The sequence below is a fragment of the Camelina sativa genome, chromosome 19 (assembly GCF_030686135.1).
Source record: "Camelina sativa cultivar CO46 ecotype springtype chromosome 19, ASM3068613v1".
NCBI lineage: Eukaryota > Viridiplantae > Streptophyta > Magnoliopsida > Brassicales > Brassicaceae > Camelina > Camelina sativa.
In genome coordinates, this window is record NC_141898.1 from 17,166,635 (window position 1) to 17,186,548 (window position 19,914).

The window sequence follows — 19,914 nt, forward strand, 5'->3', positions numbered from 1 at the left end:
TGGCTGATATAAGCTTGAGATCTCTTTTGTTTTGCTTGTTTTATGTTGTTTGTGGTGTTTTTCTTGCTTGTTTATTTGGACTTTTGGCTTTGAGCAAAATTTGTCTGCGGAGTCGGTATCGATTGACACCAAGATATTGACGGTGCGGATACTTGGCAAGTGTGAGTACTAGGATTTCTAGGTCGAGGAGGGGTGTCGATCGACACTGAAGAGCAATGTCGGTCGACACCAAGGAGCAGTTTCCATTTTATTTCTTCTTTATATTATGAGATTTTTGTCTATTTTATTAATTCCTCTTATTATGGGTTTTTTACCATTTTATTTATTTCCTCTATTAGGAGATTCCCCTCTCCCCCACCCCCCCCACCCCCCCATTTTATACAAAAAGTTAAATGCTTATATTTTCTCCTTAAAAAATATGATACACAATGGTTATTTTCATTTTTGTCAAACATCTATATCATCAATGTTTTTGTTGTTGTTAATGTTGAACTTATCATTGGAATTCAAGAACATTGACAAAAACAAAAACATAGACTATATGTATCTTGATGTCGATGAAAATAACATTAGAGACAAGTAATTGGAAGATCTCTTCTGCCGTTTTATCACTTTGAAAGTCCACACTATTATTATTGTTGTTGGTGTCAAGACATTAGAATGAGATCCACTGATAAGGTTCCAAAACTTTATGTTAACACAAGATTTTTTTTAACATATTAAGTCTGTATAAAGTAATACAAAGAAAGTGGACTCACTGTAAATATGAAAAGTGGAGAAGAAGCTTCGTAAATTATCAGAAGAAAAACATTCATAATTAGAAGATAATTAGAATGAAAATGTTGAGTAATTGTTACATGGCTATAACTTTTGGATCAAACATTTCGACAGAGCATTTTAGAAAGAAAAGTGATTAAACATACACTTAATCATAGATGTAGACAACATAAACTTAAAAGTTAAAAAAAAACAAGAAAAGATAGAGCGAAATAACTAGCGCACTAGAGATCACTAAATGAACTTTCCACGACCGCCCGAGCCTCCGCAACCACAACCACAACCACCACGACCTCTTTGGCTACTACTTCCCCGAGTAAGGAAAGTATCCCATTTTGCATTTATCATTTCCTTCATCTTCGGAGTTTGTTTGACCGGCCTTTTTCCTGAGCTCCTATGAAAAAGTGTGGCCATGTCCACAAGTTGCGAAGATTCAGTGTTGAGAGTTTTTACACCCACATCTATTTCATCTTTCTCCTCATTTCTACAAATACTAGATTCACTACATGATGCATGTGTAGTAGTTTTTCTGTTGTCCTCACTAGCAAAAAAGAAAAAAAAAATTAATAATTAAAAAATAGTATATGTTTTTTTCTCCTAAATAATAACAAATATATAAAGTTGCAATCTAATAAACATGGTCGTTTAAATCATCAGAGATTTTTCCATTACTTCTTATTGCTTTTATGATCATTTTTCTCAACATCCGTATCTGAGGTGGGAGGATATTTCTGGATGATAGTATTGCATTTGGTTATGGTGGTTGCATCAAGAATTCCATAATCCCATTGCTTAATCATGAATAATCGCCACCACCTTATTAATAAAAAATTTCCAATAAACATACAATTTTTTTTTAATATAGTGTATGTATATATATGTTGGTGTATTTATAGAATTTTTGGAGTGATAATACTTACATGTCGAATTTGAAGTTATCGTGCAACTCTTTCTTGTATAGTTTCGAAAATTCTTCACATGCCCAAGGAATATGAGCGTCTGCCAAAACCCTGCAACATAATTTATCATTTTTATTTGACCAAAAACTTTTTAATTAAAACCATTAATCAAGACATAACATTGGACGTTATAAGTTCAACGTAAAAATTAATGTTACCTATTCTTTTTTACAAAAGAGTTCCAGAGTTGAAAGAATATCTCTGTAATTTCATTCTCTTTCATAGAATCATCAATCATCCGCAGTTTTTACAAAATTTTAAAGGTCATTAGCAAGTAACTTCATATCTCATTTTGTTGTTGGTTGTTTTATAAACTATGGAATATACCAGATTTGGAGTCTTAGCCTCAGCCTCAGCCTCAACTTCATTTTCGCTATCTTGATCAGAGAGTACTTCATCAAGTGTCATTGGCTTTGTAACAAAAAAAAACATGCAGATTTTTTGGTTAGTGACAATAAAATAGAGAAAATATGGACGCAACTAACCAATATTCAAATTTAAATGGGAGCAATTAAGTATATACAAAAGTTCATGAGAAATATCATAACTTGCAAGTCAAAGAATATTCAAAAGAAGTTGGTCAAGGAACTTGAATCACCTGACCACTTTGAGAGTGATAGAATTGGCGTCTAGGAAGAGGTAAGTGGCTGCAAAATCATTTTTACCGGTTAATATTCATTAGATGGTAAATAAAATAACAGCATGTATGATTAGAACAAATCCAGTGTTGTGGGTGGACACCTAAGGCAAGATTCAGAAATGGGAACCCTAGATTTATTAGCTTCTGAAAAAAATTCAAAGAAAGAAAAAAATTTACAAAAACTAATGATAACTAGATATATGAAATCTGATGATGAAATATTAAAATATAGTATAATAGTGTATATGAGGTATAATTTTTTTTTTTTGGGTCTATACCACTATACCAAAATAAAAATAAAAGACAATTAGGATTGTGTTATCTGTAAAAGCTATGTTTATTTAAATACATCAAATCTAATAGCTGTAAAGTTTTAAAAATATAAATCAAATGATTATGGAAATTGTATGTTATATAAAATAAAAATGAGATTTTTAAAAGAAGAAAAACATATTTTTTGTTAAAGATTTTTTTTTTTTAAAAGAAGGCTAAAAGGATATTCACTAAAAACAATGTTAAAACGAAGGAAGAGGAACATATTAGGCAAATTTTAGAAAATCATTCCTGGAGTCAAAACAAAAGAATAAAGACCCATAAGATACAAATTTTTGAACAATATAGAGACATATGAAATTGATGATCTAAATTCAGTTTCAAAAGGGGGCTTTTAACACACCATAATCCCACATCTATATATCAACAAACCTTGTAGTCTTTGATCGCTTAGCAGGGATGACCTTAGCTTCTGTTGTAACTGTGACGGTAGCAGGGACAACGTGAGCTTCTGTTGTGACCGTAACGACATCAGGGACAACCGCAGCTTCTGTTGTGACCGTAACGGTGGCTGGGACGACCTCAGTTTCTGTTGTGACCATATGGGGATCCATTATAATAACAAACGACGTTGGATCTACAAGATAAATATTTTTAATTTATATTATTATATTTGAAAATGAGAAATCAAGATCTAAGAGAGAAAATAAAATTAAATATTATATTGTATTAGTACGATAAAAATTTAAAAAGAAAACGAACAAATGAAACGAACTCATGCTATGTACATTAATGTGGAAGCTATATTTCCTAACGTAACATGGAATTTTGGATAGATGTGTGTAAATGAGTTGAACCTGATTTGTAAGAGTAGATGCACCGGAGAATAGAGAGATAATTGTCGTAAGCTAAGGAGGAGAAGGAGTAAAAAATTCTCTCTTTTTTATTTTATTTCTTAGGTTTCTCACAAGCTTTTGTTATCTAAATCAAAGCATAGCTCATCTTATATATACAAATTTATTTGTATTTTACTGGTTAATAACCTAATAAATATATATATATATATATCTATATATATTAATGTTATATAAGGTATTCAAAAATAAAAAGTAATCTATATAAGTTAACAATCTTTTGTATCTATGACTAATAATATTTTTTGGTAAATATACAAGTTAGATTCGTTGAACCGATGAGTCAGATGTGTTGGATAAGATGGATTAAAAGAGAGCAATTCAATTGTTAAGGAGCATAGAGAGCTTTGCCATCTGTAAACTAAAAGGTTGTCCATTTAAATAGTATGCTATTAGAAAGAAAAAATAAAAATAAAGCATACAAAAAACCACTCTCACTTTATAGGGAGGCATCCTTATTGACAGGGGCAAGTGAGGTCTAAAACAACAACATTTTTTAAAAACAGAAATGAGACTTAGCTTTGTTTTCTTGAACATTATTTGTTGCTCAAGTCACAAGGAAAATAAGCCCACGCGATTAGTCAAATTAATAATATAATGCTCGAGAAAGAGAGTGTAAAGTACTTATGTGCTTGAGTAAACTAAGTAGAGTTTAAGGCGTAGAGACATTGAAACTTTTTCGAAAATCATGTATGGCCGGATAAACATGAGCCCTGCCAAAAATAATGGTCAAATGAATGATGAACGAAATAAGAATCTATTTAAACATTGTAGGTCATGTATGCCCGTGTGGGGGAGAGACAAATGTATGTAACATAAGAAAAGTATCGTCCTCCCCTTTTCTAGATCCATAAAACGGATATTTACAATAAATACTTGACGGAAGTTTTAATATTATAGTATCGAGGACTGTTGGATAGTCGGATCAATTTGTCCAAGCTAGTAACTGGATCCTGAAAAAATGACTACATTATGCTTTTGGAATATGAGAGATGATTTGTAACTCTGGCATTGCTTGCCGCTTATGCAACATGTAACATACTCACAATCTCTCGCATCTCTCAAGATATAGTGCAGCTAGCTAGTACTCGTGACCTAAAGCATATACATGTTAACTACAATGTAAAATCTTTTTGTACCACTGTTTTGGTTAGTTCCACGTAAAGAATATACATGTTAATTAACAACTATTTTCAATGATAAAGAAACTCATTCTTATTATTGTGCTAATAAGTGTTTTCAATGATAATATTAGAAAGAAATAAATTAAACTGTTTTATTGTTTTTTAAATAATTCAAAAGTTTACAAGAGAAGAAACTAAAGTCGATTTCACTTAGGGCATCAGTTTCCATATTGGCTGCTTTTGAGATAAAATGACTATGTTTAATTAAAGTCGATTTTGCTATGGCAACAACCAAACATCTTATTTATGATTGGTTGAACTTTTTTAATATAGTAATTTTTTAGTCTGCGTGTTTTTACTGAAAACACTTTATATTTTGAAACGAATAGAATATTTTTTTGAAACAAAATTTTCTAGTTAAGTGTACATTATTTAATGGTTTCAAATAGATCTAAAAAGGTGTGAGACGAGTTATAAAAAGTGAGAGGCGGTAAAAATAGTGATAATTTATTATTTCCGATTTAAATTAAGTGTCATTTAAGGAAACAAACAAATTTTATTGTTTACCCTTTATTAATATAGATCCTTTTACAAACTTTCTCATTGCTACATTAAAACTTTCTTTTTTATCAAAAACTGTTAATGCTTATTATAAAGTCAAATTTAGTCCTCCAATAACATGTAATTTAAAATGAATATTTATTTGTTGCAATATAAATAATATTATTTATTTTCCAACCATTGCTCTACACAGTTTCTATTTAGACCCTATATAATATTATTTAGTTGTCATTGTAGCATTTCTTATATTTTATCACAATATTAAAACCTCATTTGCAAAATATTAAGGCCATTTAAAGGTTTTTTCTCTTTGTTGACTTAAAAATAGATTGTTATTTAGGCAAAATGGATTTGAATATTTTATTCTATTTGATGAACATTGACCAAAATGGTAATCCAATATTTCTGTAAATATGTATTCTCCTCAGATTTTATTCTAAATGTAAATAATTGATCAACCTAAAGATTTATGGTGTATAATGGAGTGATTTGTATTATATTATAATCACATGATTTTTAGTTGAGCATGAAATTTTGTGGTTTAGAAATATACTCCCTCCGTTTCAAAATATAAGATGTTTTAGAGAAGTTTTTTGTTTCATAATATATGATGTTTTCAAGTTTATATGCAACTTTTAGATTAGTTTAGTATTTTATATTATGGAGTATTGTTTCTGATTGGTTGAACTTGTTAAAAGTAAATACTTCTTAATCTGTGTGCTTTAGTTAAAACATCCTATATTTTGAAACAGAGGGAGTATTATTTTCTCTCTTTTTTTTTCCTTTTTCCTTAATTATATGCCAAATTCCTAAAATTTGTAATTCTCATGCTACACTTACACCGTGGCTAATTCAGTTTTTTTTAAATGTCTTTATACATATCATCGTACTAATATTAAAAGAGCACACATTATAAAAAGTAACATAAGACTTTTATTAAGTATAAAACAAATAATAAAAATGATTATGAGTACAAATGACAAAAAATTAGATATATTATTTTTACTATCAAATATTGTCCTTAGATTTCATCCTACTACAGTATTAGTGTAACGAGATAATTTTAAAATAGTTTATTGGCTTCAAACATATATACTTAGAATCAAAATCTTTATAAAAATTATTTCAATATTTTCTTTAAATTTTATTTATAGAATTCGAAACATCATTTGTTTTTTTTTCAACGACAAGTTGATTAAAATAAACTTTCATGGTTGGTTTCCCAAACATGAGGAAAAGATTCTACCAAATTCAAAACAAATGTAAAATTGAAAAGATGGAATTAAAATATTTCTCACTGATCCAAATATTTATGCTTAATAAAACATGAGAAATCATAAATATAAATTTTTAGATATATTTTTACAAATAATCAATCTTTTATCTAAATATGAAATAAGAAAATACAAAAGATTAGTAAATTTTTGGTATCGTAAAATTAAATGTATAACATCAATTAATACTCAATAAATAGTAGTCTAACAAAAAATAAAATTTAACAGAAAATAATACATAAATATTAATAAATAGGCCTCATTTTGCTGAAATTTTAAGATTTTGTTTTAGTTTTAAAATTTTGTCTACAAAATCATTCAAAAAAAAGTTGTTTTGTTTTATCCCCAAATTTAACAGGGCCTGCCCTGAATACAATGTGCTTCAACCATGTAGAGAATTAGAAAAATAAGTATTATGTTCTTTGTGAAACACACCTTAAGTGGTTCTGAAGTTGGCTAGAGAAACTAAAATGTACATTTCAAATTTTATATTTTCATGTTTTGTTTAATATTAGTGTAACTCTGGCATTGCTTGCCGCTTATTTAACATGTCATATACTCACAATCTCTCACATCTATCAAGATATAGTGCAGTTAGCACTCGTGACCTAAAAGCATATACATGTTAACTACAAATTAAAATCTTTTTGTACCACTGTTTTGCTCAGTTCCACTTAAAGCATATACATGTTAACTAACAACTGTTTTCAATGATAAAGAAACACATTCTTATTAGAAAGAAATAAATTAAACTGTTTTATTGTTTTTAAAATAATTCAAGAGTTTACAAGAGAAGAAACTAAAGTCTATTTTATTTAGGCATCAGCTTCCATATTGGCTGTCTTTGAGATAAAATGACTATGTTGAATTAAAGTCGATTTCGCTAGGGCAACAACTAAACAACTTGTTTATAATTGGTTGAACTTATTTAAAATATTCAGTTTTTAATATGCGTTTTTTTACTTAAAACATCTTATATTTTGAAGTGATAGGAATATTTTTTTAAAACAAAATTTCCTAGTTTATAGTGTACATTATTTTAATGGTTTCAAATGGATCTAAGAAGACGTAAGACGCGTTATAAATAGTGAGAGGCGGTACAAATATTGATAATATATTATTTCCAATTTAATTTCAGTGTCGTTTAAGGTTTTAAACACATACTAAGAAAACAAACAAATTCTATGGTTTACCCTTTTTTAATATATATGCTTTACAAACTTTCTAAATGGTTGTGACATCCCGGTTTCAGGAACATGCGGAGATGTTTAAAAAAATTGATTTGGTGAAACAAGAACTTTTTCAAGGTTTACTTATGAATGAATGGATGATGCAATCAAACAAACAGACATAAGTATGGATGATCAGAATGTATGCAAGGTGTTTCAATACCCTTATGTAGTTGTCGCATAAAGGATGTCAATCCATAAAGTGTGTGTTGCATGCAATCAAGATGTAAACAGAGACTCAAGTCAAGCCAAATATGATGATGATTGATTTCTAACAATCCTAAGACAATAATGTAAAAGGCAGAAAGAAAATAATGCTGAATGTAAATTAACAAGAGCAAGAACTAAATATGAGCAATGAAACAAAACAGTAAAGATGCAGGAAGTAAACTAAATGAAACAGAAATGAAACAAAAAGTAAAATGAAGAACCCGAAGGTGCTCGATCAAGCACTCGACCGTGTGTATGGTCGAGTGGCTAGGTCGAGTGGGTAAATACGAAGAACAGAAGCAATCTAAACAACTTAAAACAGGAACAAATGCAATGAAACAAGATAAGATGCGGTAATAAACAATCAGATAACAAAGTAGGCTTCCAAAGATGGATTCATGGGCTGGTGTTCAATCTATGGCTATCTAAACTGGTTAACAAACCTCAATCAAATAAGAGCTATCTCTAGACAATGATCTTAATGACTCACTAATCCACTCTCATGACAGAAGTGATCAAGTTTACGTAACATCCTAACCCAACTCTCATTGGTGAAACCATACTAAACAGGCATTAAGGACCAGACCATTACTTGTCAAAAATCACCTTATACAACCAATCTCTTGGGATAATCATGATAATCTCCAGTATTAGCTTTATCTAACAACCTAAACATTGGTATGATGCAAGGAAGTTTAAGATCTGTTTTTACCCTTTCAGATATAAGAACAGCTTAGAGCACATCTAACCCAGAAGAGATATGTAAACAATCAAGCTTAACCAATCTAAACAACCACAACCCTAAACCAGCCTAATCCATCTCCAGAATCCTAACTCACTATTGAGATGAACAAAACATGATGATGATGAACATAAACCCAAAAAATGATAAAACTAGCATGATAAGATAGATGAGATGATGAACAACAACTTAATATAAAGAAGCAAACTCAGATTCTCAATATCCAGAAAGTTATGAGACTTACAAGATATTAAAATATGAGAAAAACAGTAAATAAAAGTGGCAAATGATATTAAAAAGCTAAAAACCCTTAAGGGGTAAGAACTAAAGTTTTTTTGGTGGCTACATGTACTTTTTTGCCTAAAAAGGGTCTTCTGGCGGCCATGGGGTACAAGGGGTATATATAGTGAGGGAAGGAAGCCCTGATTTGGCTAGCTGACAAAATAGAAAGTCGGCTCGATGTACTCGACCACAAGCGGTCGAGTGGCCTTGGTCGAGTGGTCCATCTTTCTGCTCCCCACCGGTTAAGTCTCTGAGTAGCACACGGTCGAGTGCTTCAGTAGCACACGGTCGAGTGCAAGAGTAGTGGTGGTCGAGTGCTTCATGCTTTGTTGGTCTTCTCCTTGATTCAACTCCTATCTGCTTCAATTGTTGCACTCCTCTCATTCCAGATGCTATTTCCATGCTTCTTGAGTCCAATTCACCTGTTTAAACAAGAAACAATGCAGATGTTATGCAAACCCTACTCTAATGCACATACAGACCTTAAACTATATGAAAGTAACAAAACAAGCTAATAAAACATGTAAAAGATGTGAATAAACTATGGTTAAACAAGGTAAAATATATACATATCATTTTGCCACCTATGTCACCAAAGTGCACTTATCTTTTCGTTCAAAGGTCCTAAGAGAACTCCAAAGTTAAGCGTGTTTGAGCTGAAGTAGTGTACAAAAAGATAAGTCACTCTTTTTGCTTGAGCTCTCCCTCATTGACATTACCAGTCTCCTTCCTAGCAAAAAGAGTGTTTGCCAAAGCCTTGTGGAAGTACCTTAGGATTGGGATTCTGATTTTGGAACTCTTGGTGCTGGAGGAGGAATATGGCTTGTCTTCTCCAATAGTTTGCGATACAGATTGAAGTTCTTCTTTTGGGATGACAATGTTGGCATCAGTTCCCATATCAAACCCAAAAAGCTCAGCAATCTTCATCATAGAGAGCTCATAATTCCTGCCTTTGATGGAGAAGGTGATGTAGCCTAGCTCTTCATCTTGATCCATTTTGTCTTCATAGCCATGCATTTGGAGAGTGGTTAAGAACTCACAGCTCATCTCTTTGTAACCCTCCATGTGCATCCCCATGAACTTGGTTATATTGCACTTGTCAAAAAGAAACTCCACATCCTCAGCTATACCAAGTTCCACCATGGTCTTCTTGTGTGGATATATTGTCCCTTGGAACTTCATGCTCATGAAGGCATCATAGAGCTGGGTTGTGGTCAGCTTTCCAGAATCTTCTTCTACCTCCTCCTCATCACTCTCTTCTTGCTGTGGCTCCTCAGCTTGTGGTGGCTCCTCAGCTGGCCTCTTTCCTCTTGAAATTTTGCTCCTATGCTCAGAAAAATCGAATACCAACTCGCCATCACTCTCAGTCATGACCCAATCTTCTTCCTCAGGTTGATTCTGCCGTGTTCTCCTACTCGACGAGCCACTCGACCGACCACTCGACCGTGTGCGTGGTCGAGTGGCCGGTCGAGTGCTTTCTCCTGTATCTCTTGGAACATATGTCACCTTTTGGAACTCAGGGAAGCTGGCAGCTACAAGCTTAGCAGCTTCTCGGCGAGCAGCAGCTCGTTCTTGTGTTTCACCCCTCTTGGAAGCCATTTCAAAAGAAACTTCCATCTCAGGGAAGCTGGCAGCTACAAGCTTAGCAGCTTCTCGGCGAGCAGCAGCTCGTTCTTGTGTTTCACCCCTCTTGGAAGCCATTTCAAAAGAAACTTGGAAAAATAAACTCAAAGCTCAAAGTTAATAGGTTAGTAACCCAAAAATAGAAAGAACTGAGCCTTAAGCTTCTAAGAGAGATTTCTAGCAAGAATTTGAAGTTTTTATGCAAATGGGAGAGTGTGAAGGGCTTATGCTCGAGTTCATATGCTTATAAAGAGATGGAGGGGACAAAGAGATAAGGGTGGAGCGCGTATACCATTCAAATTCAAAATTGGAATCTTTGACTCACTTTGGCACATGCTCGACCCCACCACTCGACCCCACATGGTCGAGTGCTTGTCCAAATTCGAAATTCAAACTTCTTCTCCCACCAAATCGATCGAGCAAGCAAAGAGGGTGAATCGAGTGGGCCTGGGCTCGAACGGGCACTCGATCGTGTGCTTCTCGTGGGCTTGGTCGAGTGGCATTTAAAAGCCTTCTCCACAAGTCCAAAACCACTTAATTCCACTTGTAAACCCATGTAAAAGCCTGCCCAACACAAACATAAAAGAAAAACATCAAAAACACAAGGAAATTAAACTTATATACAAAGATACCTTAGGGACTTCCTCCCTAGTGAGCTTATTTATAGTCACTAAGCTTGACTTTTGGTGCCTTCTCAAGCTTGGTTTGGAGACCAGAGAGGTGATGAAGTCCCCCTGGTTCAAATTGATCACCATGAACCTTTATTGGTCAAAACAGTCTTAACACCTGAATCTTGCTTATTCTTGATCTTGAGCCTTGGCCTTGCTTTCTTAACAGACTTCTTGTTGAGTTGCACTTGGAGATCTTTCACCAAATCAGTCAACTCTTGAACTGAAGTCTTGAGGTTTTGAACAGCTACCTCATTGGCTAAATCCTTGGCCCTAAGTCCATTTTTTTCTTAAAAGACTCAACATCAGCTTTATCTTCTATAACAAAGGGTTGGCCTCCAATGGTGGGTTGGTTTATTGTGTTCTTGATATCAAACCTCATAGTCAACCCATCAGAAATGTCCAGGCTGATCATACCCTTTTTAACATCAATTACAGCTCCATCAGTGGCCAAAAATGGTCTTCCAAGGATAATAGGATCATCAAGCTCCTGTTCCATCTCTATGATGATGAAATCAGTTGGTATCCTGGCCTTACCTATCTTGACTGGAAAGTTCTCCAGCTTGCCAACCATATCTTTTCTAGACCCATCAGCAAGACTTATGTAGAGGTTGCTTGGCTTGAACTCTTCATATCCTAGCTTCTCTGCTATTGAGAAGGGCATGACACTAACAGAGGCTCCAAGGTCACACAAACACTTGTTAAAGTGCATATAGTTCACTGAGCATGGTAGGTTGAATGAGCCTGGATCCTCAAGCTTAGTTGGAATCATAGCAGTTCCAATGTCCTCTAGATCCTTCTTGGCTTGATTCTTAGCCTTCTGCTTTGATATGTTAAGCAACATGCCTTTATAGAGAGGATATGGTTCATACTGCTCCAAAGCTGGTCCTCTATCCTCTTTCTTCTCCTCAACAGTTACTTCATGTTGAATGGCCATCAATTCCTGCTTCTCAATCTTTTCTTTGAGCTTCCTAATCATTTGTTCCTTGAAACTTCCTGGGAATGGCAAAGGTGGTTTGTATGCTGGAGGAATGTACTTTGTGGGCTTATCAGACTCAGAGGGGACCACTCGATCAGTGACTCGATCAGGCACTCGATCGAGTGCACGATCATGTGCTTGGTCGAGCACACTGTCGATTTTCTTCTCTGCTTGATCCTCTGCTTCATTCTGAGCTGAAACTTGTTGAATATCCTCCCCATCTTGAACTTCACTGTCCCCAGTGTCATACTCCTCAATAACAAAGATAGTCTTGGCAGTAAACTCCCTTGGGTTTTGAATTGCTTTTCCAGGTAGTTGATTAGGCTTAGAAGTAGAAGTGGAAGCCATACTGCTTTCCATGACGTTAACCTTTGAGTTTAAGCTCTCAAACTTGATATTCAGGTCATTATAGGTTGAATCTATCTTCTGGTTGATCTCAGCAAACTTTTTTGTGGTTTCCATCTGACCAGTGGCTTGGTTAAGCAACAACTGTTGCATCAATGTTCTTAAGTCAGGTTCGTGGGCTTGGGTAGTCTTAAACCCTGGTGGGGACACATTTGACCCTTGTAACCTTGGTTCTGTTGTTTAGGCACATAATTGTGCTGCTTGTTGTGGTGGATAGACTTGATCTTGTGGGTTTGCCACATTTGTACTCTTATAAGACAGATTGTTTGGCTTGAATTGGTTGTAGGACTTGAAACCACCTTGGTTCTGCATATAACACAGCTCAGCTACTTCATTCTCCCCATCTTGAATTGGTGTATCTTCCTCACCAAGAAAGTGAATGTTCTTCTGTTGACTAAGCAGAATCCTGTCTAACTTGTCATTAACAATCTTTAAGTCCTTCTTATACCTCTCATCTGGTGCAGAATCAACAAACCTTACTGTTCTATCATAGTCCTCATTGTAGTTCCCATCAGATTGAGCCAAGTTCTCCACTAGTTCCCAGTCTGCATCTACATGCTTGTTGAGGAAGTTTCCATTTGATGTTGTGTCTAACAACATCCTTATCTTGGGCAGAACTCCTCTGTACAGTGTGCTGAGCAGTGACTCATTACTGAACCCATGGTGTGGACATTGTGTTTGGTAGCCCTTGAACCTCTCCCAAGCCTCATAAAAGGTCTCATTGTTCTTTTGTGCAAAGCCTGAAATCTCATTCCTCAATATGCCTGTTCTGGCATTTGAGAAGAATTTAGCCAAGAAAGCCTTCTTACATCCATCCCATGTGGTTATAGCACCTGTTGGAAGTGTCTTCTCCCATAGATGAGCTTTAACTCCTAGAGAGAATGGAAACAACCTGAGCTTGAAGCTATCCTCACTCACACCATTGATCTTTGTGAGGCCACAAAGCCTGTCAAATTCATCCAGATGATCCAATGGATCTTCCATTGGCAATCTATGGAATTTAATGGACTGTATCATAGTGATTAGCCCACTTTTAATTTCGAAATTGTTGTTGGCAACTGCAGGAGGTACTATGCCAGCTCTCTGTGTATGTGTATTGGGAGCATCTCCTGCTCCAATCTGCCTTGGCCTTTGATTCTGGTGCATTGGTGGATCCATCAGCAACTGTTCTTCCTGTTCTTGAAGGATCCTGGTTTTCTGCTGCCTCAAGTCCCTTGGTAGGCGGTTTATATGCTCAATGTCCTTCTCTAGGTTCTGGTTTCCTTTGGATCTTGTCTGCATCAACCAACTCGATCACCTGCTCGGACTGACACACGATCGAGTGCTGACTCGAGCTACTGGTCGACTGAGTGAAACTCGATGTTGGTACTCGATCACTGAGTTGAAAGGCACACGATCGAGTGCTCGCTCGAGTGGATACCTGAAACTCAAAACAACCAACCAAAACAAGAACTTGATAGTGGTGAACAATTAGTAACAGAACTTAATCTTGAATCTTTGTTAATCTCAAATGACACAAATAAACACACTAATGGCAACGACGCCAATTGAAACAATAACTTTTTCAAGGTTTACTTATGAATGAATGGATGTTGCAATCAAACAAACAGACATAAGTATGGATGATCAGAATGTATGCAAGGTGTTTCAATACCCTTATGTAGTTGTAGCATAAAGGATGTCAATCCATAAAGTGTGTGTTGCATGCAATCAAGATGTAAACAAAGACTCAAGTCAAGCCCAATATGATGATGATTGATTTCTAACAATCCTAAGACAATAATGTAAAATGCAGAAAGAAAATAATGTTGAATGTAAATTAACAAGAGCAAGAACTAAATATGAGCAATGAAACAAAACAATAAAGATGCAGGAAGTAAACTAAATGAAACAGAAATGAAACAAAAAGTAAAATGAAGAACCTGAAGGTGCTCGATCAAGCACTCGACCGTGTGTATGGTCGAGTTGCTAGGTCGAGTGGGTAAATATGAAGAACAGAAGCAATCTAAACAACTTAAAACAGGAACAAATGCAATGAAACAAGATAAGATGTGGTAATAAACAATCAGATAACAAATTAGGCTTCCAGAGATGGATTCATGGGCTGGTGTTCAAGCTGTGGCTAGCTAAACTGGTTAACAAACCTCAATCAAATATGAGCTATCTCTAGGCAATGATCTTAATGACTCACTAATCCACTTTCATGACAGAAGTGATCAAGTTTAAGTAACATCCTAACCCAACTCTCATTGGTGAAACCATACTAAACAGGCATTAAGGACCAGACCATTACTTGTCAAAAATCACCTTATACAACCAATCTCTTGGGATAATCATGATAATCTCCAGTATTAGCTTTATTTAACAACCTAAACATTGGTATGATGCAAGGAAGCTTAAGATTTGTTCTTACCCTCTCAGATATAAGAACAGCTTAGAGCACATCTAACCCAGAAGAGATATGTAAACAATCAAGCTTAACCAATCTAAACAACCACAGCCCTAAACCAGCCTAATCCATCTCCAGAATCCTAACTCACTATTGAGATGAACAAAACATGATGATGATGAACATAAACCCAGAAAATGATAAAACTAGCATGATAAGATAGATGAGATGATGAACAACAACTTAATATAAAGAATCAAACTCAGATTCTCAATACCCAGAAAGTTATGAGACTTACAAGATATTAATATATGAGAAAAACAGTAAATAAAAGTGGCAAATGATATTAAAAAGCTAAAAACCCTTAAGGGGTAAGAACTAAAGTTTTTTTTGGTGGCTACAGCTACTTTTTTGCCTAAAAGGGGTCTTCTGGCGGCCATGGGGTACAAAGGGTATATATAGTGAGGGAAGAAAGCCCTGATTTGGCTAGCTGACAAAATAGAAAGTCGGTTTGATGTAATCGACCACAAGCGGTCGAGTGACCTTGGTCGAGTGACCTTGGTCGAGTGGTCCATCCTTCTGCTCCCCACCGGTTAAGTCTCTGAGTAGCACACGGTCGAGTGCTTCAGTAGCACACGGTCGAGTGCTTCAGTAGCGCACGGTCAAGTGCACAAGTAGTGGTGGTCGAGTGCTTCATGCTTTGTTGGTCTTCTCCTTGATTCAACTCCTATCTGCTTCAATGGTTGCACTCCTCTCATCCCAGATGTTATTTTCATGCTTCTTGAGTCCAATTCACCTGTTTAAACAAGAAACAATGCAGATGCTATGCAAATCCTAGTCTAATGCACAAACAGACCTTAAACTATATGAAAGTAACAAAACAAGCTAATAAAACATGTAAAAGATGTGAATAAACTATGGTTAAACAAGGTAAAATATATACATATCATTTGGCCACCTATGTCACCAAAGTGCACTTATCTTTTCGTTCAAAGGTCCTAAGAGAACTCCAAAGTTAAGCGTGTTTGAGCTAAAATAGTGTACAATATAAATAATCTTATTTATTTTTCAACCATTGCTCTAGACAGTTTCTGTTTAGACCCTACATAATATTATTTAGTTGTCATTCTAACATTTCTTATATTTTGTCACAATATTAAAACCTCATTTGCAAAATAAAAAGGCCATTTAAAGGTTTTTCTATTTGTTGACTTAAAAATAGATTGTTATTTAGGCAAAATGGATTTGAATATTTTATTCTACTAAACATTGACCAGAATGTTAATCCAATATTTCTATAAATATATATTCCCCTCAGAAAATTTTCTAAATGTAAATAATTGACCAACCTAAAGATTTATGGTTTATAATAGTGTGATTTGTATTATAATATTATCACATGATTTTTAATTGAGCAGGCGATTTTGTGATAAAGAAAAATATTAGTCTCTCTTTTTTTTTCCCCCCCTTAATAATAAGCTCAATTCCTAAATTTGTAATTCTCATGCTAAACTACGCCGTGGCTAATTCATTTTTTTTATGTCTGCATACATATATCATCGTACTAATATTAAAAGAGTACACATTATAAAAAAGTTACATAAGAATTTTATTATGTGTAAAAAATCCAAAAAATAATTTATTATGAGTATAAATGTCTAAAAAATTAAATATATTAATCTTACTATCAAACATTGTCTTCAAATTTCATCCTACTATCAGTGTAACAGAATAGTTTTACAATAGTTTATTGGCTTCAAATATATATATTTAGGAACAAAATCTTTATAAAAATATTTTACTATTTTCTTTAAATTTGTTTTTTTGTCAACCACAAGTTGATTAAAACAAATCTTCATGGTTGGTTCCTGATATATCATGGTTTTTACGGTTTTTAACCATGATATAAGTGTGCTTTTTGAATCTTTTGATTTGTTTTCTAGGATGTTTTTGAGTCTTTACAAGTTTTATAGGATTTTGGCATGAAAGGAGCAAAATGAAGCAATTAGAGGGATTTTGGAGCAATTCAGCAAAGGAAGAGAAGTTGGAGCCGATCAGAAGTGATGGTGTCGGTCGACACCCCTGTTAGCCGCAAGAAGACCCAAGTTTTGGAAGTTTTAGAAATCTGCCACAAAGTTTTTCATATTTGCATCACAAGTCCCTGACGTGTTTTAGGACATATATATTATTTTTGGGTTTTAGAAACCCTGAAGTTTTATTCTAGCAATTTTTATTTTCTGCAATCCTGAGAGATTTTTGAGAGCTTTTGGGAGAGAGAGATATGAACTCCTTGTAGAGAGAAGAATTTCTAAACTCCCTTCTTACTCTTTTAATATCTATTGCTTATTATTCAGAATTATGTTTTGTTCTTCATTGAATATGTCTGAGTAGTTTGCTTGTTAGGTTCAGGGTTTTTCACAGGGATTTTACGATTTATTAGATCTGTTTATTTGGGATTCATTATATTTCTAGATCTTCATCATAGGTTGTTCTTCATATTAATCCTTGATTGGTAACTACACTGGTTGCAGAAATGGCTGATGTACGATGTAATTAATCATCAAGTTATATTATCAACATACACAAAAAAATTTTACAGAGACAGTGAACAAGGAAAGATATACTATATTCCATGGAAAGCTCAGGATTCCACAACAGCTGAACGCAATTTTTGGTTCTGGTTATCACCATTTTTGACAAAACATATATTTCTAGTTATGGTCCTCACCTGGGATTTCTAAATGTTTATGAAAACATTCCTAAACATTAAAGACGTCTTCCTAAACATTCTAAAATCCTTCCTAAATTTAGAATAATTGAGTTTTTGAATCTTTTGTTTATGTTTTGTCTTAGTGTATCACAAATTACTCCATTTAGTTAGGGCCTTAGGGTTATTGATTTTATTTTTTGCACATCCTGATATTTTACCTACATACACAATAGGTGTAATGATTTGATTTGTGTCTTCCTAAATATTTATGAAGGATATCATGAATTTGAAAATGTCATTCCTAAATATTATTAAGTCCTTCCTAAATTTATATAAATGTGTATTTCTAAATATCTTTTTGGTGCTATGCCTCAATATGTCAAAGATTACTCTATTAGTGAAGGGTAAAGATTCTATTTTGTGAATATCTTGGTGTTTACCAATGTCCAGACTTTTTATGAAAGTCATCTTGAATTCCAAATTTTTATGAAGGTCAGCCTGAAATTCAAGAATTTTTCCTGAATTTCGTAGAATTCTTCTTGAATTTTCTTGAAATTAAAGAGAACCTGTAGCAAACTGAATTACAATTACCTCGACAACTTTTAGCTTGTCTAATAGAAACTTGTGACAGTTTTATAGTGCAGAAACATCGTAAAAGTACCAAAGGTCCAAAACAATATAAAAGTGTATCACAACCATCATACATATCTAACAACAAATAAAAAAATATAGTTCTATATAATGTCAACACAGTCCTTAAAATATCCAAAGAAAACTTTCTTATGTCGTATCCAAAGATCACATAGCTTGAGAAATCTTCAATTCCCATTGAATTACATTAAAACATCTTCAATGGAATCCATGTTCTTTGCTTCTTTGTGTTTGGTCTGTCTTGACCTTGAGACACTAAGTTTAAGAAAAAAAGTAAAAATTAAATATACATATACTTCTCATGAAAATAATGAAACAAGTGGCCTAACATGTGAGAGCTAATTAACAACAAAAGTTGATGCTATGTTTTACGTCAACATCCGCATGGCTCTAAACAATTTCTAAAGAACCACACTTCGGCTAACAAACACGAAACATGCTTTCAACATCCACTAAAACAGTAGATCTAAAAAAGTTAACAAAGTATGCTTATCTAACTAACCCATCACCACACAATTCATCAAAACGTAGGAAAACAGAGTAATATAACTCTATTAGCAGTCACATTGTCGAAGAAAAACCAAAAAAAACTAAAGTAACCACATAACTAGGACAAATATACATGTATTACCAACATGAAAAGATAAGTCTAGGCATCATTATCATGGAACCGTGACTAACATTTTCCAAAACAAGAAAACCAACATCTGACGAATCAGATATCAACTTTAATAGCAAATATTGAATTTCATGCTCTTCTCTCCTCAATTGAGAGAAGTATAAGATGAACTCCAAGAAGCAGTGATCATAGAGATCAAGGCACATTCAATTACCTCTTTGTTGTTATTAACCTTGAGTGCCAACTTGCTGTCTCAGTGTATAATTCATCACATATCGAGTCTGCACCACACAATATCAAATCCAAATATCAAACTTATGTAGATTGCGACCAACATGAGAAGATTCATATCAATTGTCAAGGTTTATTAAAAGTTTCCAGTTTAAAATTTGAAATCTAAATCAAACGTAATAAATGGAATCGAGAAGGATGAATAGCAAAAAAACAAGGAAGGTTAACCTACAGATTCGGGAACAGCTCAAGAAAGCTGAATAGATCGATCCGGAATTTGGATCTCATTGATTCAAATGAGACAAAAACAAATGAGGAAGTGTGTTATGAAGATCTAATTACCCGATGAGAGAAGCTTCTCGAAATCAGATAGTTCATCTTCCAATTCGATCATCTGCGACAACTGGGAACTGCAAATGTCAGCAGACATGGCTGATTCAATTGACCGCCGGTGATTTTGGTATGATTTTCACTTGGTCGAATAAAGCGCGTGGGAGAATCATAATGACTTAATAATTTTAGTGTTTTAGTATTTAATTAAAGAGAAATACCCTTCAATAGCACAAATTAAAATTTTTCTTCCAAAGTTAGCATCCACTCTCAAATATTCTAAATTTAGCACAAATATAATATTAAAATATATAAAAAATTTTG

General features: G+C 34.0%; 2 protein-coding genes and 1 non-coding gene across 3 annotated transcripts; 1 reads left to right on the forward strand and 2 right to left on the reverse strand.

Annotated features, from left to right (window-relative positions):
- Nucleotides 1-820: 820 nt before the first annotated feature.
- On the reverse strand, nt 821-3,628 carry LOC147920705 (polycomb group protein VERNALIZATION 2-like). The gene is made up of 7 exons (XM_087502215.1): nt 3,507-3,628; nt 3,082-3,286; nt 2,335-2,383; nt 1,895-2,147; nt 1,698-1,787; nt 1,450-1,593; nt 821-1,318 (listed from the first exon to the last, which is right to left on the reverse strand). The coding sequence occupies exons 4-7, from the start codon at nt 1,972-1,974 to the stop codon at nt 1,012-1,014; spliced, it is 621 nt and encodes a 206-aa protein (XP_087358341.1). The 5' UTR covers nt 1,975-2,147; nt 2,335-2,383; nt 3,082-3,286; nt 3,507-3,628; the 3' UTR covers nt 821-1,011.
- A 7,483-nt stretch (nt 3,629-11,111) lies between these two features.
- LOC147920706 (uncharacterized) lies at nt 11,112-19,690 on the reverse strand. Its single transcript, XM_087501188.1, has 9 exons — nt 19,603-19,690; nt 19,244-19,310; nt 13,990-14,080; nt 13,470-13,935; nt 12,880-13,115; nt 12,196-12,744; nt 11,654-12,096; nt 11,361-11,549; nt 11,112-11,172 (listed from the first exon to the last, which is right to left on the reverse strand). The coding sequence occupies exons 1-9, from the start codon at nt 19,688-19,690 to the stop codon at nt 11,112-11,114; spliced, it is 2,190 nt and encodes a 729-aa protein (XP_087357314.1).
- LOC147920707 (small nucleolar RNA R71) lies at nt 13,316-13,422 on the forward strand. Its single transcript, XR_015591871.1, has one exon. It is a non-coding gene; the product is annotated as a small nucleolar RNA R71 (small nucleolar RNA).
- Nucleotides 19,691-19,914: the final 224 nt, after the last annotated feature.

What these genes read in the sequence shown, in the direction of transcription:
- LOC147920705 (XM_087502215.1), bottom strand. Translation starts at nt 1,974, where the DNA reads ATGATTGATGATTCTATGAAAGAGAATGAAATTACAGAGATATTCTTT. An exon ending in GATAACTTCAAATTCGACAT is followed by an intron (nt 1,594 to 1,697) that starts GTAAGTATTATC and finishes TTTATTAATAAG; the next exon opens with GTGGTGGCGATTATTCATGA. An exon ending in GATCATAAAAGCAATAAGAA is followed by an intron (nt 1,319 to 1,449) that starts GTAATGGAAAAA and finishes CTTTTTTGCTAG; the next exon opens with TGAGGACAACAGAAAAACTA.
- LOC147920706 (XM_087501188.1), bottom strand. Translation starts at nt 19,690, where the DNA reads ATGTCTGCTGACATTTGCAGTTCCCAGTTGTCGCAGATGATCGAATTG. An exon ending in TCAGTCGACCAGTAGCTCGA is followed by an intron (nt 13,936 to 13,989) that starts GTCAGCACTCGA and finishes TGGTTGATGCAG; the next exon opens with ACAAGATCCAAAGGAAACCA. An exon ending in TCTGATGGGTTGACTATGAG is followed by an intron (nt 11,550 to 11,653) that starts GTTTGATATCAA and finishes AAATGGACTTAG; the next exon opens with GGCCAAGGATTTAGCCAATG.